Source organism: Acipenser ruthenus, chromosome 16, assembly GCF_902713425.1.
Source record: "Acipenser ruthenus chromosome 16, fAciRut3.2 maternal haplotype, whole genome shotgun sequence".
NCBI lineage: Eukaryota > Metazoa > Chordata > Actinopteri > Acipenseriformes > Acipenseridae > Acipenser > Acipenser ruthenus.
In genome coordinates this window covers 21,584,176-21,611,895 of record NC_081204.1, presented here as the reverse complement: position 1 = coordinate 21,611,895, position 27,720 = coordinate 21,584,176, and the positions used below count along the sequence as shown (strand labels likewise).

The window sequence follows — 27,720 nt, the reverse complement described above, 5'->3', positions numbered from 1 at the left end:
ACCATTGTGTTTTCTGTTTATCCTACTTCTGTTCCATAGCAGTTTGAGCCTGTAATGATGGGCAGGCTGGTTTAATGTTAATCCACAGTTCATTCTATAACATACATGCCACACAGTCAGGTACTTCTATTATTTATCCCGCTAGTTAACCCATGCTACTCCGGATACACCCGAGGCACGTCTACACAGCTCTCCACACTCCTCACAGCTGAGAGATATTCCACAGAGTGCACCCAGTAGGTGGTGCAAATGAATTATTTACGTTACTTAAAGGTACAATAACCAATTAGTAAAGGATCATTACAAACCATCCATGTTTTACTTTGCATTTGGGGGTGAGGGTTTAATCAGATTGAAGTGCACACAGGCTGACAAGCATGGATTTCTCTGAACCCCAGTGAGTGTGGCTTTCAATACAACTTATATAAAATGTTCTAAATCTTAAATGAACTAAGTTAACAAAAATGCTCTTTGTGTACTACATACTCTAATGTAAATGTATGATGGAAACTGTTGCATTACCACACAAAATGAATAACAGGTAAATAACATGATTACATTACATTAGAAAGGGTTGGTTAGATCATATTGGTGTTGTTTGAATTCTGAAAACAGGAGCAGTAAACCACACCAGACTGAATCAGCCAGTGCCGTGATGAAGGACTCACCTGTCCAGATAGTTGACAATATTGGAGTTTTTATTTTCCCTCATCACCAGAATTTCATTAATTATCAACTCCTTCTTGGGCTGCTGCTGCAGGTTCATCTGTTTGATTGCCACCTGAAACGAACAAATAAACAGGGGGTCAGTCTTGGTAGAGCCCCAAAATGGCCCATTGGGTCGCTAGAAAATAGAAAATATATTTGGGTACCATTGCTCCTGTGGGATGGATTTCTCATAAAAATTATATTTTCCATGTATCTGAAGATGATGAACTATTCAAGGATGGCATAATATTCAGCATCTTAGTGCAACTGGCAATAAATCTTTGTTGGAAGGTATTGTATATAACAGGTCATTCCAAATGCTTCCAATATATGAAAAGTTGAATCTTTCTGCTATTCACTTGTATTGGGATTCCAAATCTGGACATCCTGGGTTAAAAGTTTGATTGAACTAATGTCACAAAGGCTCCCATTCACAGCACATGACTCCCAGCAAGTGACTCTTTATTATAATTTAGTACCTTAAAACCTGGAAAGAACGTGTCATCTAACAGCAATAACTACAGGAGGCCTCTCGTGTTCTTTGGAGACAACCTTCTCCTTCGCTAGTGTAAAAAGTATTCCATCCACGCTCAAAACTGCTCTGTCCTTGTGCACGTCCTCTTGAATAACATTGTAAAATTGACAGTGTCTTTACTAGACTACATTAAAGGACATCAACCGTGACATGCTGTGCCTTGCAGGGAAAGAGAGATGTGCAGATTGGAAGTGCATTGTGGGTGTATCAGGGGTCTTAAACAGTTGCTCTTTGGTGTTGAGTGAGCCAGATTCATTCAAAGAGAACACTGCTAGTGCTAGATGTGTATCGCCTCTGGTGATGAGTTAGAACTGAAGGGGAGGACTGCTGCTCATGGGATTAGACGGTCCTTGCTTTACAAAACAGATCTCATATGATCCTCTGCTTATTGGTATGCCACTTTGAGAGGGACTATACAGAGATAAAGAGACCCATCACGTGGCAGTATTGTGCAAAAGAGACTGCAATAGCTACGCACTTATCTTAGCAGTTAATTAGTTGTCTGTGAAATGGGTGGAAGGAAAGATTAATCAGAGGGTTAAGGGCCATAATGACTAAGTCAGAGCTTTGTCTAAGAACACCCCACAAGACAACTACAGATCACAGCCTGCATGCAGACAGAGGCAGCTGATAGCATAATGAACAAGTTGCATTAGCCAGTGGACAGCACGACAAACGCAGGGTGTGGATTCATCTAGTAGTAAACGCTGCAGGAAAATTCACACTTTGAATGGGTTGGCATAGTGACTTTTAAGATGACGTTAAAGGTCAGGGTTAGGTGTGGATCTAGATGCTTCTGGAAGTGTGGATGTTCCTGGAGATTTGGAGTAAATAGCTTTGAGAGGTAGCACTTTACATTACTTTACATTACTGTGTATTTACATAGTAGTTACTTAGTAAAGGCATGTGTTTATTATGCATAGTCACAATGTACTTCATGTGTAAAGAAAAGTGCATGATATATGTAAGTGCATAATTACACAAGTATCAGAAAAGGGTTAGGGTTAGGGTTAGGGTTGGGTTTAGAGTTAAGGTTAGGGTTAAGGATAGGGTTATATTGTGTAAAAAAGATTTACACGTTAAGTACATTGTAACTATGCATAATAACATTGTAATTATGTGTAAGCACACATGCATTTACTAAGTAAATACTATGTAAATAAACAGTAATTAGAGACACTTAATGCAAAGAGTTACCCTTTGGTAATCGAGCCATAATGGAATACTAACTATTTTATTCCTTCAGAATGGGCTCCTGGGTGTCTGAAGTCACAGGCGCCTCGTGTTATTGAACAGGTTTGAATGGTTTTCGGAGCACAGCTTACCTCTTGCCCGGTCGCAATGTCAATTGCTGTGTACACTGTTCCTGATGCCCTGCAAAGGGAGGAAGGAAAAACATGTTCAACAATTACTGCAGGATAAAGATGTTAAGAATGAGAGTTGCAAACATTCTTTTCAAACCCTTAGCCACTGGAACAGTCCAGTAGCACCAGTGTGTGAGATTGCTTCGGCAATCTCTGCCTGATATACTGGAACCTGGCATCGCTAATGTAACTGCCTCAAAAGCTTATCTATTTGGCTCTTTCTAGTTCCACTCATCCAGAACTCAAACACTCAATTACAAAGTCAGATCATAGACTTCCATTGTCAACTATTTATTGCTCTACAATCATAGTCGGCATTGGCATCATGGTGTACTGCTTGCCTTTGCTTTAATGTACTGTTACTGAACATTTACTGTGCTTTCCTGACCATTGTGTAAAGGATTTCATTACCAATAAATAACTCATTTAAGGGGTTTAAAGACAGGACAGCAGTGCAGAATACATAAATGTTCAAATAGCATTTTATTCACTTGTTAGTTTACAGTGTAAAATGTCTTATACAGCTATGGCCACAAGTTTTGCATCATCCTATAGCATGATCTAATTTTGCTTTATATTCGAATGAAACCTGTGAATAATGTTACGTTAACACACCACTTGTAGTTTTCCATATACTAAACAAAAAACGGACATATACTTAATGAAAAATCCAACCTTAAATACTTGGATAAAGGCATCTGCCAAATAAATAAATAAATAAATAAATAAATAATAAAATGCTGTACTACTATTACGGCTTCCGGTAGATTTTTTTTTTTTTTGAACAAATGTTTTTTATTTATTTAAAGAGAAAAGAACAACATGGAACAATACATAACACAACATAATATAAAAACACAAACACAACCCCCCCCCCCCCCCCCCCCCATCGGTGCCCCCTTTCCTCTATGGATTTCATCCCACTGGATCTTATAATAATGACCTGACAATGGTCGCAGCTGCACTCCATGCCTCCACAGTCCCTCCCCTGGCACCATGGATTCGAGCAGTAGACAGTTCCATATGGATAATGTCAAGGAAAGTGAGGAGCCAATGTTGCCAAGGGAGGGAGTGGGGCGGCTCCCAGAGGAGCGCCAGTAACTTTTTAGCTGCTGTGAGGCCAGCCAACCAAATCCTCTTCTACTACCGTGAGAGATCGAGAGTACAGTCATCATTCAGGAGAAGGACCCGAGGAGAACATGAAATATTCGTGTTAAGAATAGTGGATAAGGATGAGGATACTCGGGACCAAAAGTGAGCCACATCTGGACACACCCAAAACATATGTAAAAAAGTACCCATAGCACCCTGGGGGCAGAGCATGCACAAAGGGCTGGGGGTAAGTCGCATTTGAAAACGTCTGCGAGGGGTTAAATATACCCTGTGAAAAAAATCGAAATGAATCATTTGATGATTAGGGTTCCTGGAAGCCAGATTTATATTGTCCCAGAGAGTGTTCCAGCAAATCTCGTCATCTCCAAAATTCAGATCTCTATTCCATATAGTAAAAAGTGCTAGAGGTTTATAAGAGGTCTTTAAAAGAGAGATGTAAATGGCTGAAGCCAACCCTTTTGTTTTGCCCTGTTTATCTAATAAATTGTGAAGTGGGTGCATAGGCAGCTGTGCTCCCCAGGGAACACCATAGGCACGCATTGCAGAACGGAGATGTAAATAGAAAAAGAAAGAAGATCCTGGCAAGTTATATTGAAGTTGCAAATCATGGAACGTACGCAGACCATTGACATTAAAAATATCTGCAAAATTATGTATACTCCAATGTGAAAAAGAGAAAGGAGAATTGCCTGTGAGGAGTTTGTAGTTATGGAAGATAGGTGAATGGGAATGCCATTTAGTTTGGGAATTTGTAAGTCTCTCTACCAGACGCCACGTAGCAATTAAATGAGAAATTATAGGGCCAAAGCGCAATTTACACTGTCTGAAGGGGACATTGGCGTAGATTAAATCTTGGACTCTATAAGGGGAGATTATGTCTTCCTCAAGAGGACGCCAAGATACAGGACTATCAGGAGCAAGCCAAATAGAGACTGGGCGTAGAATAAATGAGTAGAAATAAAATTTAAAATTCAGGAGAGCCAAACCCCCCATGGATTTGTGCTGCAAAGTGGAAAATTTGATGCGTGGTTATTTCCCTTTCCATATAAACTTGGAGATTCTTGTATGCAGTCTATCTCAATACCCTGATGTGGGAGATAAAGGAATCATTGAGCTATAAAAATTAATGCGAGGTTAAAGCACGTTCATTTTTACGATGGAAATACGAGCCTGAAGAGAATTAGGAAAGTGCGTCCACCTGTTCAAATCTGCATTCACCTGTTTAAAGACTTTACTAAAGTTATTTACTGTGGTATTATGTAAAGAAGGATAAATCTCAACACCCAGATATTTGAAGTGTTTAACCAGCGGCGCTATCGAGGGTATATTGGTTCTTGTCATTACAGAATTTAAGGGTAGCAATGCAGATTTAGACCAGTTAACTTTGTATCCCGATATTGCACTGAAATCATCGAAAATAGTCAGCAGACGAGGTAGGGATTGGGAAACATTGTCTACGTATAATAATATATCATCTGCATACAGCGATATGTGATGTTGGGTATTATTGACAGAAATAGGGGTAGAGTCAGTTGATTGACGGACTGCCTGAGCTAGAGGTTCAAGAGATAGGGCAAACAACAAAGGCGAGAGTGGACAACCCTGACGAGTGCCCCTAGAGATAGCAAATTGGGGAGAACATGATTGGCCTGTCAAGACCATTGCGGAGGGACTGGCATATAAAAGTTTAACCATATCAATAAACCCGGAACCCAAACCCATATAGTCCAGAACTGACCACAAATAATCCCATTCGAGTCTATCAAATGCCTTCTCAGCGTCTAATGAGAGAACTGCACATGGGGAAGCAATGTCAGCAGCAGCATGTATAATATGTAGGAGACGGCGGATGTTATCAGACGCAAAGCGAGTTTTAATAAAGCCTGTCTGATCATGATGTACTAGTTTGGTCAGATTTTTGTGTTATAAGTTCGTACTGTAGTTTCTTTGATTACATGATGTTAAATAAAAGATCTATATTATGTTCATATCGTTTTTTTTTTTTTTTTTTTTAATTATGTCTCAATCCTAAAATTCTAGGTGATGCAAAACTTTTGGCCAGAGCTGTAGCTCTTAGTTGCTGCTGTAGCTATACAAGCTATAAAATACAAATTCCACTATAGAAAGTGAGAAACTAAAATACTGTTGAGTCTGACTTCTAAAAAAGAGAAAGCTAAAAGTAAATCTCTACCATCCGCAGTGAATAGTGGTTACATCGCAATGCTTTTGGAAAGCGTTGGGGAGCTTGAAATTGTCTCTGATCTTTTTGTGAGATTAAATATATGTGGAAGTGAGTGCTCTGCACAGGGCTGGTTCTGATCCCCCCAAGCTGTCAGTCACAGTGTCCAGGCGTGCAAGGCTGATAAAGAGCAGTGACAGCAGCTCCTCCTCGAGAGTCTGCCGTCACAAGGCTCAATATCTGAACGTGTGCAGCTGAGGCTGGAACTGGACCATGCTGTCGCATCCTCTCTTAGCATGGCTTCAAGGAGCACTGACCACAGTACCATACAGCCTGAGTTTAACCTCTTACTAGCACAAGGGCACCTTTTCTTCTGTTGAAAATGTTTTGGTTCTTTTATACTTCGATTTGAAAGAGGCAGATATTTTGAAGACAACACAATGGATGTGAAATGCTGCTAATGCTGCTACCCGATCACTTCCTGTGTTCATAGTTCAAACTCACTCCAATGATCTTGCTGCAATCAGGCCTTGTGACCTAGAGCAAAGGTACCAGGATGCAGCGGCTTTTAGTGTTGATTTCAAGTATTTACTTATTTAAAAAAATGAAGGACAAAAGGTTTCTCCACACAACAAAAGAGGGGCAGCAGTAATGGTAATAAATCTAATAAAATGTGAGAGAAGTGCTTTAAAGCATGGGTTAGCACTTCTTTCAATGAGTGCTAACGAAGGCTTTACTATCCATTTGTTTTGGGATGCATATCCCTGGCAGTCATTATGCAGTAAAGGTTATCATTAGTGTATACTGTAAGTATTTGACACTTTAGAGTTTTACATATGTTAAGAGAAACGGTTATCCATATTTAACAAAACATCTTTAGTTATTGAGAGAATCTGGGGCTGTACAGAGCTCCCTGTTATTGTTACTTAAGTGTAAATAGCTGCAATGAGGCAGTCATGCTGTAAATCCAACTGCAGGTGAAAAGAACGATCACTAGAGGGCAGTGTTACCTTACTGTATAGTAAATCCCAGCACAGCCGGCACATTGAAATTTACAGACAGTAAATAATGTCTAGACAATTGAGAGAATATTTATTTTTTGCTCATAATGAAGAGGCAACAACTCCCAAAGGGCTCCAATCTGGCTCTAAGTAAAGGAAAATCAATAACACAAATTGTCATCTTGTGCTATTCAGAATGTCATTTTCGAAATGTCAGCATATAAGCATGGCCTTTGCTGTATTTGTAAACTTCCAGACGCTGCGCCCCACAGCTTGATTATAATGGCTTCATTTCAAGACTTCAAAACAAACACTGTGTCAACTCACATTTGCATAACATCAGTATCACCCTTATTGTTTAGCTGTTTATATTTTTGTTTTCTAGATTAGAACTTCACTTTTGCCCCACACAACTCTCTAGCTTTCCTTGTGACAGGTACAGCAAACCCTTAAAGGCCCCTCCATATACGGGCCGCCTCACAAGTAAGGCCACTTTTTTACAGTACAGATTTGTTGCTATTGACGGCCTTGTAAAGTCACACAATCTGCAGTCCTAAGCGTAAAGCCTCTGTTAAATGACCTCTTTCATAAAACCAAGATATCAATCAGTTATGGTAACCAGTTCAAAATAAATTGAACTAAGAACTACGAAAAGTAATTTGTTACAAGAAATGAGTAAGGCCACCTCTATTAGAGTCTCACTCTGCTCGTCCCTTGACTGGCCTTAGCGAGGTTTGATCTGTAGCAGATCCTGATTGTTTCCTAATGAAACATTAAAATGGAAAATAGGGCCATAAGTGTAGAAATATTTCAAATGTAGATACTTTACTGTGTGCTGTCAGAAGACAGATTCACAGGAGTGCCAGGCAACAGAGAAATTTCTTCCCTGAGTGGTCATGTGACCCTTGCTGCAGTGATCGTTTTCACTGCAGGATTATTCCATTATGCATAAATGTGCAAGACAGTACAATATATGTTGTAATATAGCGGGTTGTGAGAGACGGCAGGGAGGGGGTTAAAACCTCCCTGCAAGGAAAAAAAAAATAATTTGCTTATTGTTTTGTTTAATTGTTTTATTATTAATTATTATCCGCACCTGGGCGTTATTAAAAATTAGACTCAGGTGCGGGAGTTTAAAAGGAGAGCAAGCAGTCCGTCTATTAATATAGCGCAAACACGCTTGAAAAATCCACTTCTGTGTGCTGGGTCGTATTTTTAAAGGGGCAACGAACCCGAGCGAGGGTCAATCGTTTACATTGTATTAAACATTAGGAAAGTGAAAAGGTACTATATCCACAATAATTCCAGCACAGGTGACTGGGAATGGATGAAAGGATGACAGGAGTGACTAAGTCGCCCTGGATAAGGGCGTCTGCTAAGAAATAAATAATAATAATAATAATAATACGGTAGTTGGATAAGACTGAAAATGCAATTAGAAAAAATAAATCTAAGTGCATAATTCATTATGAATAATAAGTGCCACTCTCCCCAGAACCACCCATTCTAACACTTCATTCCTTCAGTACGTTACGTAACTACCCTCCAACCCCCTCACTACACTTTTCACTAGTTTTCTTAACTTTCAGTGTTGGTCCAAACTAAACTGTGAATTCAAAAAGCAGCCCTGAGCAGCTGTATAGTCATCATTACCATTAACAGTCTAATGCTGTTTTTAATTATTATTATTATTTGTTTATTTAGCAGACGCCTTTATCCAAGGCAACTTACAGACTAGGGTGTGTGAACTATGCATCAGCTGCAGAGTCACTTACAATTACGTCTCACCCAAAAGACGGAGCACAAGGAGGTTAAGTGACTTGCTCAGGGTCACACAACGAGTCAGTGGCTGAGATGGGATTTGAACCAGGGATCTCTTGGTTACAATGCTTCATAACACCTTAATAATTCCTTTATCAACAAACTGTTACACAAAAATGCAGGAAGGATGTTCTTGTTCACAGGCACCATTTTAATGCTCTTCCACTAAAGCAAGACAACCACTTTCTAGCTAGTATTTGCTCTGCTAAATGAACTCTGATCTAGTTTGCTCTCTCTCTCTCTCTCTCTCTCTCTCTCTCTCTCTCTCTCTCTCTCTCTCTCTCTCTCTGCTACGTGTTCAGTTTCATTTTCCATCAGGCCACGGTGGTAGCCAGGTCTTTTCCCTGTCACACATGCAGCGACGGGAGGTGGAATTGTATCCATTATTTAAGAGACGTAGGCTAGGAGATATTGGACACTAGGGCTCGTTTGTTCAGAGTCACCTCCCCGGGACTGTGCTTTTCAAAAGGATGAGAAGCTCTCCTTTCTGTAGATCAAACAAGAGAAAACCTGATCCCTGTTTGCATTGTTCCGTTCCCTGCTCCCTAAAGCAAACAAGCAGTCCGAGGTGGTTCAAATGTCATAAACCTCCCCTCCTCGCAACAACAGGTTACTCCAGTCATTGTTATGAGCACGTATGCTCAGTGAAAAGAATTCAAACCTAGATCACACAGTGCAGGCATGCCATTTAGCAAAGATATGGATCTGCAAATCTCTCAGCTTGTCATGAATCAGTTTTAAAAGCCACAACGGATGAGTGCACAATATACATTGTAGGAAAGGCTTGTTGTGAGAATGATTTCTTCAGAAAAGCAAGAGGAGGTCTGGTCAGTGGCAGACAGTTTAAGTAGGGATTGGACACAACATTGCAAGCCCCTGCCAAAACACTGTCAATCAATAGGCTCTCAAGCCAGCATGGGTACAGTTTTCACATGATAATTATAAGGTTTTTAAATAGTTTTGGAGGGATGCATATGTATTCCTTCCACAGTAATTACTTCTAATTGCTTCAGGGATGTTGTATTGGGATAGAATCTGCAGTGAAATGTGAGCTCCAGAATGTCCCTAGAAAGGTTTTAAGACTGCTTGAGCAGTTTTGGACAAGGAAGCAACTGCCAACTGAACCCCTTCAATCAGCCCTCTACAAAGCCTGTCAGAGCTGAAGTCTTTCCCATTGAGACAAAAGCCTGATTCGCACAGGACTGAAAATTACCAAATAAACAGGTGGCCTTGGTGAAATTTCATCCCTTGTGAATAGAATCGTCCATTTCTTTTCATCACAGATCATTTTCTCAGAGGTCCTCTGATTGTTTTACAGGACTTCAGGACCTCCTGTAAAATTTCAAACTCAGACGTCCTGTGCCTTTTTAGTCCCGTGTGAATCGACCACGTCAGTGTTATGTCAGAATTGATTTCAGCATTTCTGGGGTATTCATCTCAAAGCAATACCAGCCTCTACAACAGTGATACTCAATTCTGTCCCTTGAGATCCATTCCAGTCCAGGTCCAGTCCAAGCAGGTCCTAGTCTCTCAGCAGCTTCAATTAAATACTTTAGAACTTGCTTGGAATAAAATCCCGGACTGGACTAGATACTCGCGGGACAGAATTGAGTACCACTGCTCATCAATAAACCACAATATACAGTTCAGGAAAATGCTACGATGGCGCATTTCAAAACTGGGGACTGGCGAATACACAAAACACAATGGATGCTTTAAACAAAGAATCTGAAGATATGTATGGAAACGCGTACCACTCAAGGGAAGAAATGGTTATTCGACGTGTTTTGACACCACGGTACAGGCCATTCCTGTGGAATGACACCCAGTTATTACCACATTTGATTCCAATAGAAGCAATGAAAAAGTCAGGTTGCCTAGACTAGTGTCAAGTGCAATACAGCACAAAAAGAGCTATAGACAAGCATCCCTTCCTGATGTTTTTGCACAATGCTAAATCGAAATTTGCATGATGCACTGGTAGCAGAGCCCTGAGATAGCAGTGCTGAGACGTGCTTACAGGTCTGTTTGATGCACAGGTAGCACAGCCCTGAGATAGCAGTGTTGAGACGTCCTTACAGGTCTGTTTGATGAACAGGTAGCAGAGCCCTGAGATAGCAGTGTTGAGACGTCCTTACAGGTCTGTTTGATGAACAGGTAGCAGAGCCCTGAGATTGCAGTGTTGAGACGTCCTTACAGGTCTGTTTGATGCACAAGTAGCACAGCCCTGAGATAGCAGTGTTGAGACATCTGTATAGGTCTGTTTGATGCACAGGTAGCACAGCCCTGAGAGAGCAGTGTTGAGACGTCTGTACAGGTCTTTTGGATATTTCAATTAAAACTTACCCTTGTCCAATTTTCTCAAAACGTGTATATTTCTTTTTGGGGTCGCCAACGCTCACTATGCTTCCTGAAAGAAATAGGGTTAGGGTTAGGGTTAGGATTAGGGTTATATCATGCAGAAAATGTACACATTAAGTATAGTATAACTATGCATAATGACACTGTAAGTATTTACTAAGTGACTACTCTGTAGTTTTATTCCCCATACAGTTACATTATTCCACAAATAAGGATAAGGCTGAATAACTGATGAGCAACAATCACTGTAGCATTGAACATTATAACGTTATTTAATGGTAGTACTCCACCCAGTCTTTTCTATACAGTAGAAATCAGTTTTCATTATTGCATCTCTAACATCAATTAGACAAACAGTTCAATTAATTGTCTTTCTAGTTACTGTGTTACCAGACACTGAAATACACAACCATTCTAGACGCTACGAGTGAGCTAAACCTCTGAATGAATGTGTAACATACTTAGTCGTTCCAGTATCTCCTCATCTGTCATTTTGGACTTCTTCCTCTGCCTGTCGGTGTGTCTGTACAAAGTGCTGGTCGTGCTTGTGGTGTTGTCAGGGATTGAGGACACTGGTGAGGTGCTGGCCTCCTTCACTGGCGCTGTGGGAGCCACGGGCTCAATGACAGAGCGGGTGTAGATCTGCGAGAGAGAGAGAGAGAGAGAGAGAGAGAGAGAGAGAGAGAGAGAGAGAGAGAGAGAGAGAAGCATGGTCCTGAGACTCCGTCCAAACCACATATGTTGGAAATGAGAGTTAAATGTATTGGAGAGATGAAGCATGTGCAGAAATGCATGTGCAGAAATCTGGTAAACACTTAACATTTTATTGATTATTAGTAAGATAATAAAAATTCCAATATTCAGATATTACAGTAGTTGTTTCAAGAAAAGGAGCTGTTTAGTACATTACACGCAAAAATTCTACGACGCAAGGAGGCTACGAATTTGCAGTATTTCCGAACACATAAATCATATTAGTACATACAGTTCACAGTGTCTCAGAGCCGGTATCGCATCTATCACAAAGTAAATTGCTGCCTCGCTTTATTAGGACCTGCACCTAATTTCGGGCTGGTCCACCGTTTGACTGATCACGGCGTGGCATAGACTCTACAAGGTGTTGGAAGGTGTCCTGATGGATGTTAATATTTCAATCAAATTGTAAAGGGAGGTAGTCAGAAGATTATTATGACAAATGATTTTTTGTGACCCCACAAAAATTACCTTAAAATGTATTTTTAAAAACATTGACTTGTGCAATAATGCAACCATAATACACTGAACACAGCTGATTCATTTCTTGTAACACATTTATACAGTAGGTTGCTTGATTACTTAAAACGATTTTAGAAGCCAAATTATTGGACTTTATTGAACATTTTAACCATTCTAGATGCTATTTATTTTAGTTGCTGTAGAAAGTGAATTTAATTCTGATCTGGGCTTAAAGTAAGGTTTCAACACACACACACACACGCGCGGGCGCGCACACACACACACACATACACACACACACACAAACAAGTGCACTTTGTATACAGACAGTGTACTTTGTATACATTTTTCAGCTTATTCTATTAAAAAGTGATCACAAGTCCCTTTGATGTACATCCGGTATGAGGACCAGTCCACTATATCATACATTTCTGCACAGTTTATTATTTCTGGAGTTTATCCAGTATAAAGAGCAACACTGTACATAGTAGTTACTTAGATGTGTACGTACACATAATTGCAATGTTATTATGCATAGTTACAATGTATTTAATGTATAAATCCTTTTGCATGTTAAATGTAAGTACACAATTGTATCATGAAAGGGTTCAGGTTAGGGTTAGGGTCACAGTTAGGGTCATGGTTAGGGTTCAGGTTAGGGTCATGGTTAGAGTTAGAGTTAGGGTCAGGGTCAGGGTCAGGGTTCAGGTTAGGGTTAGGGTTAGGGTTAAGGTTAGGGTTAGGGTTAGGGTTTGGGTTATAGTGTGTGATATATTTGAGTAAGTTGCATACCGATTTGGTGTGCTCCGGTCTCGGTGCGATGACAGGAGGGGGTTCATTATCATCATCGTCCTCTTCTTCTTCATCGTCATCCTCCTCTTCCGACACAGGGGGCGCTAGCGGCGGCTCTGATGCTGTCTTTGTGCTCTGCGGGAACAAAGCCATGCAGATTAACTCCGGTTATCACAGTGGTGACATACATGGGCACTTTCTCGTAATGTACCGTCCGGTCATGTTGCTGTGTTCAGTTTTCAGTTTTCCGAGACTCTTGAGTATTGACACAAATAAAGCATTATCAACATTATCTGATCTAGTATTAGCAAAGTCAAGTGGGCTATGCTAATGTCAGCTTTCAATATTACATTCCTTTTTTTATTATGCATTTTAAACAGGCTTTTCAGTCATAGACATAATACACCAGATGGTGAGCGTGTTGTATAACAAAATGAGCACTTTTTTTTTTTTCAGTATCATTTTTTTATTCAAAAATGTAGTTAAAATATGATATATGATTTCAGTTATTTAAAAAAAAAATTATACAGTTACTGCAGGGAATCGTGAAACTGTTCTTGACTGTTATTGGCTTCTTGAACAGTCTAGACCAGTCTAGAACATATTGATTTTTACATTGTATTATGGTTTCCAGAATATCATTTGTTTTTTACAAAAGTATTTGGACACCCTTACATTAGTATTTTGTGTGCCCACCCTTTGCTTCCTTTACAGCTTGCAGTCTTTTCTTGTATTTTGAAACCAGTTCCTGGCATCTTTCCAGAGATATTTTTGCCCATTCTTCAACACATACAGCTTTGAGTTCTGCAATCGACTTTGGTTTCCTTTTTGCAACAGCAGCCTTCAAGTCAATCCACAACATCTCGATGGGATTCAAGTCTGGGGACAATCCATACCTGTAATCTTCCTTTTTTCAGAAAATCCTTTGTAGACTTTGCAGAATGCTTAGGATCATTATCCTGCTGGAATACAAACTTCCGTCCAATAAGCCTTCTAGCACTGGATAACAAGTGAGAGTGCAAAATGTCTTGATATATTGCAGCATTCATTGATCCTTCTACAATACAAAGGTCGCCTGTGCCTGAGGAAGAAAAGCAAGCCCATGCCATCACACAACAAGCACCATGTTTAACACTGGGCATGATGAACTTTTCTTTAAATTCTTCTCCTCTCTTCCTCCAAACATATTGTTGCTTTCTTGGTGAAAAGTTATATTTTGGATTCGTCTGACCATAAAATGTGGTTGAAGAAATCATCAGGCTTCTTCAAGTATTCAATGGAAAACTTTCTTTTGTGTATTGTTTTTAACAAAGGTTTGCATCTTGGTTTTCGTCCATGGACATTCATCTTGTTAAGGTATCGTTTAATTGTTCACTCGTGAATTTCTTGACCATCTCTCAATTGTTGTGTCAAATCTTAAAACAATAATCTGAGGATTTTGCCGGGCTTCTCGAATGATTCTTCTTTCAGATTTTGCAGAAATCTTTCTTGGTCTTGCACACCTGGAGCTAGCTGCAGTAGCTCCTGTTCTCCTGTGTTTGTCAGCAATAGCCAACCAATTTTCTGGTAATTTCTCCTTTTTCGTTTAGTTGTATCACTGCCATTTTGAGATTGTTGCTCTATTGTTTATTTTTAACCATTTTTGTTGCTTTTTTAATCACAAATTTCCAATTTATTTTTCAACACTTTATGATTATGTATTTATTTATCCTATAATTATCATCAGCTGGTGGTTTTCAATCATGATAATTGTCAATAATTAGCAACGAATAATTTCATACGACATATGTTGATTGCCGAAATACTTTTGTCAAAGTATGAAATTTGTTTTTGTACGTTATTTTTCATTGTATGCATGTTGCGTAATAATGTGTTGTTTTATTATAAAGCTGAATCTCTTTAATTTATATCTTTCAATAGAACAATTAGAAATTATAGAAATCACTTTCTTTGTGGTTTTTCCCATTATTTGATCTGCCCAAATACTTTTGTCTGTTTTTGTCATATATATATAGATTAGTACTGCATCTTTTATTTAGACAGAGGGAGTGGCAATGTCTAATGGGTCATTCTGTTATCAAGGTGGATGACGGGCCAATGCAAAAGTCACACACGTCTATAAATGTGTTTTGGCATTATTAACAGTGATGCACCGTTAGAGTGATGTAATGCTTTATGCTATGTGAAAAAGTAATAATAAGGTTTCTTATAAATCCCCTGGTACATTTTCTGTCCATTTACTCGTGCTACTCTTGCCTCAATACAAGCCTTAATCATCTATTCCACAGTCAAGGCTTTTCAATTAGAGACAGCATCCATGCTCACATTGGTTTCAGAACAGCAACAGCAGGAGATAGGTCTCAAGCAGGGTAGGTGTCCCCTCAGTGCAAACAAGATCCAATGTGCATGTGACCAGACAGCTGCTAATCAAGTCACATGACCACCACGCTGGACTTGCGTTGTACAATACAAGAATATGAAGTGTCAGCCTCTGGAAATTTGCAAGCTGCTTGGCTATAATCCTTTTTAGCCTGTACACTAAGAGAATGAAAAAATAAAGTACCCTTCTGCTTTAAGGGACTGTAAATGAAAGACAGGCATGGATTTGAATTTGGTGCCTTCACTGACATATCATTGCAATGATAGCTTCCATGGGTCAGGCTTATTGTTGGGCATTACTGCTTATATGGACCCAGATTAGCACTAATCTAAACTACAATTAAAGTGTTTTTAATGCTCGACATTAATCAAGAATAAAAAAAGGACTTTTTAAAACTAGCGCCAGTAATTGGCAACCTAAACCCTCCATTGTGATTACTACCTGTACTGCTCACATCAGCTGTCGAGTCACACTTTACACTAATTACTGTGTATTTCCATCTTAGTTACTTAGTAAATACATGTGTACTGAAACATCATTACAATGTTGTTATGCATAGTTACAATGTACTTCATGTGTAAATCTTTGTGCACGATATGTGTAAGTACACAGGGTTAGGGTTAGAGTTAGGGTAGGGTTATGGTTATGATTAAGGTTAGAGTTAGGGTTAGGGTTAGCGTTAGGGTTATATCATGCAGAAAGATTTACATATTAAGTAAATTGTAACTATGGATAATAACACTGTAATTGTGTGTTACGCATTTACTAAGTAACTACTATGTAAATACACTGTAATTATAGATACTTAATGTAAAGTGTTACTGACTATTCTTCAGACACAGTCTGTATAACATGTCAGAATAGAATGGTCTGTAGTATATGTGTAACACATTATAAAGGGTGGGCATATGGGCTATACTATTGACATTATACCCACTATTGTTTAGCCAGAGTGTCAAGCTATTAAAAAACACATTCTGGTTAAAAATAAAGTTCTACAAAATGGCTGCGCTATTCTATACCAGCAAACTGTTCCACCATACGCTGTGCATGCTGTATAAAGATGAACAAGCTGCGCTGCATCACCAAGGTATTATGAAACAGCTAAAATCAGCTAAACGAAACGCACACTGCAAAATCGCCAGGGATCCTCGGGGAGCATACACAGTACAGGCTGCTGTATCAACCACGTCCTAATACAATAATGTAGTTTAAACTTGAATTAGGCTATGGTGGTGATGTACACAGCAAAACCACCACACATGGAAGTCACAGAGGCTGAAGTTCTGGCTGAATTATCTGACGCTGTTTTAGCATAAGCCAAGCATGCAAAGCTAATGTTTGCCTTCAATATTAAATCATCTTTTGTTTTTGCTTATTCATTTTGAGTTTCAAATTAACTCTTGAGTTATATTGAGTTCTAGTCTTGGAACTTTTAAAGATTACCCTCATTCTCAGAATATAACATGAACCCATGTATGATTTGCAAATGGGTTTGCGTTATGTTCCAAAACAGCATTCTCTGTGGTATACAATGGTGTTTTTTTTTTTATATTATTAGTATTAGGGTTGTAAACAAATTGTGTGTGCATCCAGCATGTGTGTGCTATGCATTATAAACATGTGTGTAACTTATTTTCAAATAAATAACTGCCCCTTTCTCAAAGCATTTTACAGCACTTTCTGAAATGAGAATTTATTCCTGTTTTTTTGCTGTACAGTATATCACTGCAGGGGTAGCTGGTATTATCTGAGACTCAACTTAGCTTTGACTCTGTTTGTAGGAGTACCTTCATAAAAGGCTTTGAGAAAGGGTTTCTTAGCCGCTCCTGTACTGGGGATCAGAGTTGGGAAGCTCTGAGCTAACAGGCCATCATAATGACCGGCCTGCCTGACAGGGTGATGCACATACAACAGGGGGTGGACAAAATATCAGAAACACAGAAAACTCACATTCATCCAGAGAAGCAGGGGTTTGAAAGGGGGATTTCAACAGCAAGGGTGACCAGTCCCAGGCCAGGAGGGTCATTCCACTCCAAGTTTTAATTGGTAAAATTGTATAATTAACAATGGACTATTTGGGGGTCTGAATGCAGGATTAATAAAAGACTAAGTATTTTCAAATGTCATTTCCGTTTTTTATTTATTGACATCATTCTGCAGGATTAGGGGTCCTGTTGCTACAATATTGAGAATTGTATCTATATCAGTCTTTACCAGGCATTGAACTGCCATTCCATTCAGATCATGTGACAATGTGACCTGTCAACTCTGCGAGCCCATGCAGAGTGAGTAGGTAGGGCAGGCAGAGTTGAAGGGTCACATTGTCACATGGTTTGAATGGAATGAGGAAGGCAGTTCAGTCAAGCACTTGGTATTCTCCAGGCAAGTTCAAAGACAGGTAAAGGCTGATATAAATATAGAGACAATGGTAATGACTTCATAATGGAGCTTTAAAACCCAGAACCACTGTGAATGATTGAAAACACCATACCCAACCAAGGGGAATGACAAATGCCAGGCTACATATATGCTAGTACTGTACTGTATAATACATACATGGAGAAAGTATGTCAGTTATTACCTTGTCATAAAGTGTAGCGTAGTGGGTTCTGAGGGTAACAGGAGCCCCGAATGACAGGAGTCGAGTCTGGATATGAAGGTTGAAAATGGGAGGTTTTATTGAACACACAGCGGCAAGACAAACCAAAGCAAATGGGCTTCAGTGGCTTACTATTAAATATGATTTTTAAGTATACAAAACAATCTCATTTTAATAAATTCTTAAACAGAATCAGAAAATAACATCTTACCAAAACTGGTATCTTGCCCCAGTGGAAGATAATATTTTATTATTTGAGTTTCAACAAAAAATAAATAAATAAATAAATAAATAAATAAATAAATTGGGAACAAGAAACATAAATGCAAAACAAGAAATATCGGGCCCTGTGAACAAATAGTTAATTAAAAATCTGTGGGGTATTCATTAAACTGTTTTAAAGAGACCATCAACAGTCTAGAAAACATCAAGGGTAAACTTAAATATGCTGTGAAATGCAACATTGCTCTCAATTTCCTTTAAATACATAATGCTAAATGTGTGTGTGTATATATAGCAAAAATATTGAATCGATACAATTACTGCATCCATCTCATTCAAGTTTGTTTTATTACTGATGCTATTATTATTATAATTATTATTATTATTATTATTTTAAAGTTCTTCTTCTCATTATCTATAAGGACTTGCATGTTCTTGGACCTTCTTATCTTCAAGATCTGCTGATCCCATATGTTCCTGGTCATTCCCTGAGATTGGAAATAGCTAATCTTCTGACAGTCCCTAAAATTCGTTTGAACTCTGTCGGAGCCAGGGCATTCAGTTATAATGCCCCTTGTCTTTGGAACTTGCTAGCACAATTAGCACAATTGAATGTTTTAAATCCTGTTTGAAAACGTATTTGTTTGTAGCTGGATTATATATTAGACACAGGCCTTTTTATATTTCTTTTGTAAGGCGCCCTGGAATGCTTGCATGAAGAGCGCTTACAACTGCATTGTCATCTTTTCTACAATGGTACCCGGGTAGTAAAAAGAGACCCGGGTTGGATCAGGTCATTTAAAACTTGACGGGTACCCGGGTATATAAAGCAAATTATTTTGATCAAATTGCGAAATGTAAAATAACAGATAAGCAAAGAGCGAAATGCAAAAGCAAGACTTGCGCAAAACAAATACAGTGATTTGTATGTTTCTAAATCTAAATTGTGATTCTTTTAAATGAGCTCAACCCTTCCTATGATTTATGAGAATATAAAATGTTTAAGAACCACACTTTCTTTCTTTCTTTCTTCCGCTTCAAAAACAGTGATCACACAAACGTGGATTGACATTTGATTTTGCAGTTTAAATACTGTGTATGCAGTAGTCTTATAATATGAATAAAACAATACATTTTTTATTGTGTTCGTTTTATTCTCTAAAACTGTATTTACTAAATAACAAGGCGAGAACATTACGAATGTTATTTCAAACTCGCTTGGAGTTTAATGTTTGAGGTCATCCTTCTAAATTGCTTACCACAACCCCCTTGCAAATGTGCATAAATGCATAAATAAAAAATACATAAATAATGAATCAATGATGTGTAGCTTATAAACATAATTGACTGATTTGATGTTAATTCAATAAAAAAAAAAATATTGTAATAAAAAGTTTGATTTTCACTTGATGCCCATTTTTAACACCCGCAATTAATTGCTAATCGCAGATTGAGCAGCATCTTCAACATCTGTTCAGGAACTGTGCATTTGCTCAAAGCACATTTCACAATTTGATTATATCGCTTTACTCAAAGACTGAAGAAGCTGTCTCTTCTTTTGCGTTTCACTCTTTGCTTGTTTGATCATTTCCATTTCGCAATTTGATCAAAATTATTTGATAATTTGTAAATGCTCTAATCGCAAAATGGTTATTTTTCTTTTTTTTTGGACATTGACCGAATCCTGACTATGAATGTAACATATGTATATATATATATATATATATGGTGTTTGAAATCAGCCTCAGTGTTCTGGGTTCAGTTGCTCCAGTATTAAGTTCTTACCAGCTTTCTCTAAATCTGCCATTACTTTGAGTTTGCCTGGAAAATCCTAAGTGCCAGCACTAAACAGCCTACTCCATTCAGATCATGTGACAAAGTGACCTGCCGGCCGCACCTACTTTATTAGTATGTACAGGCAGAGGGTGGGACTGGCAGAGGTGAAAGGTCACTTACTTACTCTTTTAAATGCACTTTCTCAGTGTGAGTCACCATTATCTCGGCACACTTCAGTGAATACTAACAGCCAAGTGTTATTTGTGAATATGGCAGTTTACTTGGTCACTTCTCATTTGTAATGCCTACAACTTGAATATAGTCAATTTGGAGGAATAGGGTCCATAATCTGCTCCTGGGTAAAGATACAAATGGAAGTGAAAGAGAGTGAAAAGTGCATGGAACAGGTTTACTAGATGAAGTTTTACCAGCGCTGCTTAGCACCAGTATCACTGAAGAAACCATTGTTGACAGTTTGTGCTGTGTTAATCAAAGTAGCAGTGATATCAGGTTTGATGAGCTGATAAAATTCACTAGATTAACTGTGACATAAAAATAATCAGCAAGCGTTCCTAAGTAGGGAATTCACAGAAACCCGTTGTCAAAATGTCCATTTAGACCTGAAGAAGAGACTGTGGATGTCTGGAAAGCTATCGTTTGTATATCATCTAATAAACAGTACAGACTCCACATGGAGAGACGATGAGACCCTGCCTAATGGGGAGCAAGCAGGGGCCCAGCCTGGGTGGAATGAATGATCTCTTCAGCTCAGTTCTGTAGCTAAGGACTGGCTCATCTGAGATGTTAATGGAACTGGTCGCAAAGTCTGAGCATCTTTACAAAATGTAGCACCTTCTCCAAATTGTTTTAATTTATCCCCTGAAACCAATAGGTCACATCTTTCCGTCTCTGTCTCTGTTCCGCTCAGACATTGAGTACACCATGGTACCATTGCTGACCATGTTGTTATCTGGTCACTCACGGTGTACCAATGAGATCTGGCTGTGGTGCCATGTCCTCCAATCATGGACTGGCCATGGTTAACCATGTGGACATCAGGGCTAAGCATGTTAATAAAACATGGTGTAAAAGGGATTAAACATGAGATGAATATTGACTTCTATAACCTTCATATTAATATAATCACTTAATATTGAATATGTTGTTAGAAGGTTACTTGGAAACTGTTCTTTACAAGTTATTTACAGTAGCTGTGGTGATGACTTGTTTGCATTCCGAATGATCTCCCATTACCCATCCCATGTGCAATGATAACAGAAGTGTTCAGTGATCCGAGGAGCAAAAATAGAAAGTGCTTTTCAGACAGAAGGTTTTGTTCTGTTGTTTTTTCATTGCTATCAAAAGGATTTCTCCGTTGGGTTAGGTTGCTGGCTTTGTTAATTGGGTTTCCTGCGAGAGACGGTTTGAGATGCTGTCGGTTTATATTTGTTTAGATTCAGTTTCTTTTTTTAGAAATCTAGGAGGATGGCGCTGTGTCACTGAACATTGCGTTCAAGCAAGGAAGAGCAAGAAAGAAACGAGAATGGATTCTGATTCGGAGAAAAGAAACGTTCTGAAATGCTGTTATTGGTTATTATGTACACAAGCTGTCATATGTTGTTGTGTTTGGGAGTTTGTTTCTCTGATAGCTTGTGATGCTTATAACTTCTGAATGCCTTATTGGATTGATTTGAAATGTACAAATCATCTTAATGTCAGGCACTGTTACAGATTTACAAACCAAACCATTGGTAACCTGCTTGCTGGCTGTTAATAGATCTGTGCGCATAGTCACGGACATTGTTGTGATTCACCATGTTAGATAAACCCCATTCTAGCTCTTTGTCACTTTCTCTGTCACTAATAAAGGTACGGCATCTCCATCACTTATTCATGCAGTAAACAAGAGCTTCAGTATTAAAAAAAACAAGCAAGTAAGAAGAAGCATTAAATCCACTTTACAAATGGCTTGGAGAAACCAAAGAGGAGTTTAACTAAAACTGATTCCTACAAGAAGATGGCACACCTCAGACAGTTCTAAAGCCATATACTTTCTGCTAATTCAACAATCTGTTAAAGCATGTTTTTAAAATGTTTTAATGGTCAGAATACGGCTACTGCTACTGCTACAGCTTTAGTTTTTATTTTACTTAATTAGTCTTATTTAATATTTTGGTAGTACTTTAGCTTATGGGGTATGAATATGGCTTCTGGTCAGTTTTTATTATGTATTAGGAAAGTGAAACGGTATTATATCCACAAGAATGGGAATGGATTAAAAGATGACAGGAATGACTACGGTAGTTGGATAAGACTGAAAATGCAATTAGAAAAAAGAAATCTAAGCGCATAATTCATTATGAATAATAAGTGCCACTCTCCCCAGAACCACCCATTCTAACGCTTCATTCCTTCAGTACAGTCTGTTACCTAACTACCCCTCACTAAACTTCATTATCATTAACAGTCTAATGCTGTTTTTAACATGCTTTATAACTAGGGGTTTAGTGTTTCGGTTTTGATAAATTTCATTTTTCGGTGCTTATTTTGAGCTATTTTCGGGTTTTACGTAAATGTTTTTGTTTTTTTTTTCCTCTGGGCCTTTTCGGTTTTTATATACTGTATGAAATTATTGTTTTTGTTTACATTCCAAAATGCTTAGGTGTTTTTTTCTGTCAAAATATGTATAGTCGTAACTCGACAGTACTTGCACACAGTACCTTCTTTCCTTTGCTGTCTTCCACGACGAAATCCTTATGGTCACGGGCACATTCTTCTGGGGTTTTTGTGGGTAGGCATTTTTTTACATTTCGCCATTTCAGCATTGTATTAAATCCTCTGTATCTTAACTGTAATACAGCTTTAAATCTTCCGAACAAGCCTCCATTCCTGATTGTAATTATTATTATTATTATTATTATTTGTTTATTTAGCAGATGCCTTTATCCAAGGCGACTTACAGAGACTAGGGTGCGTGAACTATGCATCAGCTGCAGAGTCACTTACAAGTACGTCTCACCCGAAAGACGGAGCACAAGGAGGTTAAGTGACTTGCTCAGGGTCACACAATGAGTCAGTGGCTGACGTGGGATTTGAACCGAGGACCTCCTGGTTACAAGCCCTTTTCTTTAACCACTGGACCACACAGCCTCCTATATATATATATATATATATATAGAGAGAGAGAGAGAGAGAGAGAGAGAGAGAGAGAGAGAGAGAGAGAGAGAGAGAGAGAGAGATATAGATATAGAGTATATATATATATATATATATATATATATATATATATATATATATATATATATATATAATTTGTTTTAAATCTCGCAAGCGGAGTCTCCAATAAAATGTAGGAATTATTATTAGTATTATTATTATTATTATTATTATTATTATTATTATTATTATTATTATTATTATTAGTAGTAGTAGTAGTAGAGTATAATGTGTGTCAACAATCTTTTTTTTTAAAGCACATGGGCAGATTTCTCCTCTGTTAAACTAAAACAAATGCACAACTTTATTATCTCGACTAAATGATACTATTCCAACATCCTGCCAATAATAAATGATATGGCTGTAAACAACAAGATACCGTTTGCTCAGAAAAATCATTTCCACTTGCCTCCGCAGGGAAATACAACTTGGCAGCTCAAGGCATTAAATGAAGGGCAAAACAAGTTAATTGCTTAAAATGACTGACTTTGTGGTCCTGTAAAGGTGTACAAACCAGACCAATCTACAAAGAAAGCAAAACGTCTGGATTCTCACATTCAGTACCAAAAACGCCCCCCCCCCCCCCCCCCCCTGCATCCTCTTGGTATGTAGTTGACCATTACCGTAATGTCACAGATATAAGCGCAAATACAGACTATGGTCCAAAGGCTTGCATATAAAAACTCCACCATTGTATTATTTTTAAAAGAACAAAAATAACTAAAACTTGTTTAATTATTAATACATGAATTACTTAGTTGCCCACAAAATGCTTTGATATTTTATATACTGTACTGTACTTAGACTTTTTTATTCAGTGGTTACTCTGAGTGCTTCCAGGCCAGACTTAGTTTCAACCATGTTCTTCTTTGTCTAATAAACCAGGCTTTGATTTTCAATGTTCCTGTTAATGGCCTTGCAGGACCGGAGTTTACTGCCTCAGTATTAAATACTCATTTCATTTCCCATACAATTACCAATTACCTGGTGGATGCTATGCACAATTAGAAAACAATTCAGTACCATCAGCCAATCAGCTTCCAGCTCCAGCCGGCTTCTATCAGACAGCAGATGCCCGCTGCTACGAGATGGCATTAACTGTGAATCAAATTTAAAATCAATCAGCGCAAGTACCGCCTTTTTCATTTTGAGTTGCCAGAATGATAGCTCAGTTCACATCTATTAGACAGCAAATACTACTAAACAGTACTAAGACACAGTTGGTCCAAATTAATTTTATTATTCACCAAAACCAGCCTAACAAACCGAGACACGGACAGTTCAGTAATATTGTTCCATTCATATATCTGGCACTGTCCAGATAAACTATAAGCAACTCTTACAAGTACATTTTTTTTCTCTCATTATGTATGTGATCCTTTCTGAATATTTTCGGGACTATTTTCCTCAAACTTTTCTCAGTGAAATGGTACCGAACGAATCACTACAAGTTCAAGATAAATCGAGGTTTTAAAGTGTTGTTTTAAAGCAAGTAATGAGAAAAATCGCTTTCTAATAGTGATAGTGCCCTCTCGACTGCTAATAGTGCTTAAATATAGGCTTGGGCACCTATGTGCGAACAGAAGTAAACAGAATATAAACTGTGTGAGAGAGAAGTGCTGTTTCTTTTTTTTTTGTTTATTTCGCACATACACTTGTATTCACCATGACCCAGTCCATAACTCCAGTGATCCACAGAGTATCAGTATTATGGAAGGCTAGTGCTTCCTCAACATTATTTTAAAGTTACAGTAGGTAATGGGTAATGCAAAAATAATCAACAGGAGAGGGAAGGCGAGAACACTGAGTGTTCTTGTATTACCCACTGTGGGGGCTTTGTGTAATGGGAATGCATAGTAAACTCGATGGTGAATGGATATGTATCACATGTATGGAACTTAACTGTAAATCATAGAACGCGGCCGTGTACCAACACTTTAAGACAATAACACTTTAAGACCAAGAAACTTAGTCACATGACCTTAGTGTGGCAGTTTCATGAGGTTAGAGGGTCAACATATTTAACATACAGCGTTTGTATAAACCAGCAAATACAAAATGGTGTCTGTGGTGGCTCATGAAAGGATATCCATTATTACCCTAGAGAATCATAGAATACAGTTGTTCCTAGAACTGAAAATAAGTCAGAAACGGAAATGATTTCTGAAATATTAGCAGTTGAAGGTACAGTGGCAATTACATGCTTAGTAGCCGAGTTGCATGTGGGTGCAGTTCAATTATTTTTCTTAGCTCTGTCAAAGTTCAGAAACTAGTGAGCAATTTTAGAGTCATTATACTGTAGTCAATAAGTAATTTCTCAGTATTAATTGTTAACTGATGTATTTTGTATTTTATGGATTTAAGTGCTTATAGGTACGCTCAGTTGTATGTATCTTATAATTATAAATCGTGTTATTGTCATTTGTAAATTAATTCATATTCACAACAGCCCTCCACTTTGATTGGACTGTTCTTACTTCTCTTGAATTGTTTGGGGACATTGAAGTATTACTTCATCCCATGGGGGTTGCGACCTTGATAAGCCGATGATGCAATAGAAGGGGGAGTGTCTGGCCTGTGATGATGGTTGATGACGAGGCAGAAAGAGATGCTGAAATTGTTTAAACTTGATGAAATGCTTTAAAGCCCTCTATTAACTGCATTCATGTTCTTCACTTGAATTCAATTTGTTTCATCACCTACAACAGCAGTGGTCATTTACATTCCAGATTTCCGTCACTGTTACTGTACTGGAGAGCAGTCGGGTAGGATTGTATGGTTGTAAATGACCTTGTTCTATGACTATAACATGTGGAGGGCTGTATTAAACTAAATATGTAGGCCTAAGGACCACACTGGTTAAAACAACTGGCCAAGTGGAAAACGTATTTTTCTCAAACAGCTAACAAGCACTCAGGGTGCTGTATTACCTAAGTAAGAGCAATCCATGTTGTTATGGATTAAAAGGCAGAAATGATGAAAAGCATGAGACAAAGCCGTTTCAAAACCGCGGCAGTAAAATAACGCTGAAGGAATTCTCCATTTTATTTTCTAATAAAATGTATATAGCTCTTTACCAACGTAATTCTTTAATTTCTGTGGCAGAGATTAATTGTTCACTAATAATAATAACCAGCAACCAATACATTAATTGTAATGTTATTTAGTATAACTACAATGAAAAGTATTAAACTTTCAATAAAACATCACAGTAACCTGCAAAAAAGTCTTGGTTGGGCTATACAAGGGGTGTTCAATAAGTCTGGATCTGAATAAATAAAATATTTTTTCTTCACACACACCACAGGTTTTAAATCACCTGGGGAATCCATTTCTCAGCTTTTACTGAAGAGCATTCGCCAGATGAAAGAGAGTTTCTCTTCTAAACACAGCAGTGCATCCAGATCCTACTCCCTCCTGCAACACTGCTCATTTTATGTTCCCACAATACCACGCTCATTTCAATCAGAGCAGCAGCATTGTTGCAGGAGGGAGCGTGATCTGGGTACACTACGTAATTCTCTACCTCCTGCTGAACGCTCCTGAGTAAAACATGTTCCCCAGCTGATTTGTTACCCAGGGCTTGCATTGAAAAATGTATTGCTGCAATACGGACAGCACAGAATACACTGGTAAAATTATGCGCATCTCGTAAGCACTGCAGGGTGCTGTGTAATGCTTCTAGAATCCACCTGCAACATTCCAAAGAGAAAGCAGCAGCTGGAAGGGCACTGGAGCACAGGTTTGCAGAAAGATGAAAACCACTTCCAGCAACAGCCAATGCAACAGAGGTCTCCAGAGAGAGCAGTCCAAAGCGTTGCCTGTCCTGATTCATGTGTGCTGTATTGGTTGTCATGTGTCTATGGGGCTATGTGTTGCATCAACTTGAAACTTGGACAGCATAACAATCACCTACAGAGAAAGTGTACGGGGGATCTGGATTATTACCTGCCTGGTGGTCCTCGTGATAGCTTTCCAAGTTAATGTAGTTCAATGTATTTCATTGCAATGTTAGTGGGAGATCTCCCTTTATATAAATGTGTTGAATCGAGTTTATATCTTCGCCTTTTTTTGTACAACTTATTAAGGCAGGGATGTGTACAGGTTCATGCAGCAGACCCAGGCATTAATTCAATTGATCTTAACAGTGATGGGTCTCAATACTGCAGGACCTTGAGAAAAGCAACTTCTCTAACAGTGTGTCAGAGTTTGTTTTTAAAGTAAATCAATGGCAGTGCCTGTATTAAAACTCACCCCTGTTTAAATCAACTTAAAAGACTCCCCCGTCTCTTATGGGAATCTTCATATTAGCCCTTTGGGTCAGTTGAGCCCTCGCACAAACAAAGCCTTTACATAGGAGCTTTAAGTTTTATTCTAAAAGAACTGTACTGCTACCTTAATTCTAAACACATCCCTCACAGCCTCGCTGAACACG

At 38.5% G+C, this 27,720-nt stretch overlaps 1 protein-coding gene across 5 annotated transcripts in view; it reads right to left on the bottom strand.

The window, feature by feature from the left end:
- The window catches only part of LOC117412197 (serine/threonine-protein kinase PAK 3), a 64,941-nt gene that overhangs the window by 8,098 nt on the left and 29,123 nt on the right, over positions 1-27,720 (bottom strand). The window contains exons 6-12 of one of the 5 annotated variants that reach the window (XM_058989040.1): positions 24,270-24,383; positions 18,054-18,119; positions 13,090-13,224; positions 11,544-11,724; positions 11,068-11,131; positions 2,569-2,617; positions 669-781 (exon numbers count right to left, since the gene is read on the bottom strand). In XM_058989040.1, the coding sequence (XP_058845023.1) occupies positions 669-781; positions 2,569-2,617; positions 11,068-11,131; positions 11,544-11,724; positions 13,090-13,224; positions 18,054-18,119; positions 24,270-24,383 (722 nt within the window). The remainder of the gene's footprint in view (positions 1-668; positions 782-2,568; positions 2,618-11,067; positions 11,132-11,543; positions 11,725-13,089; positions 13,225-18,053; positions 18,120-24,269; positions 24,384-27,720) is intronic. The other 4 variants (XM_034020313.3, XM_034020314.3, XM_034020315.3 and 1 more) reach the window with 4 other exon arrangements.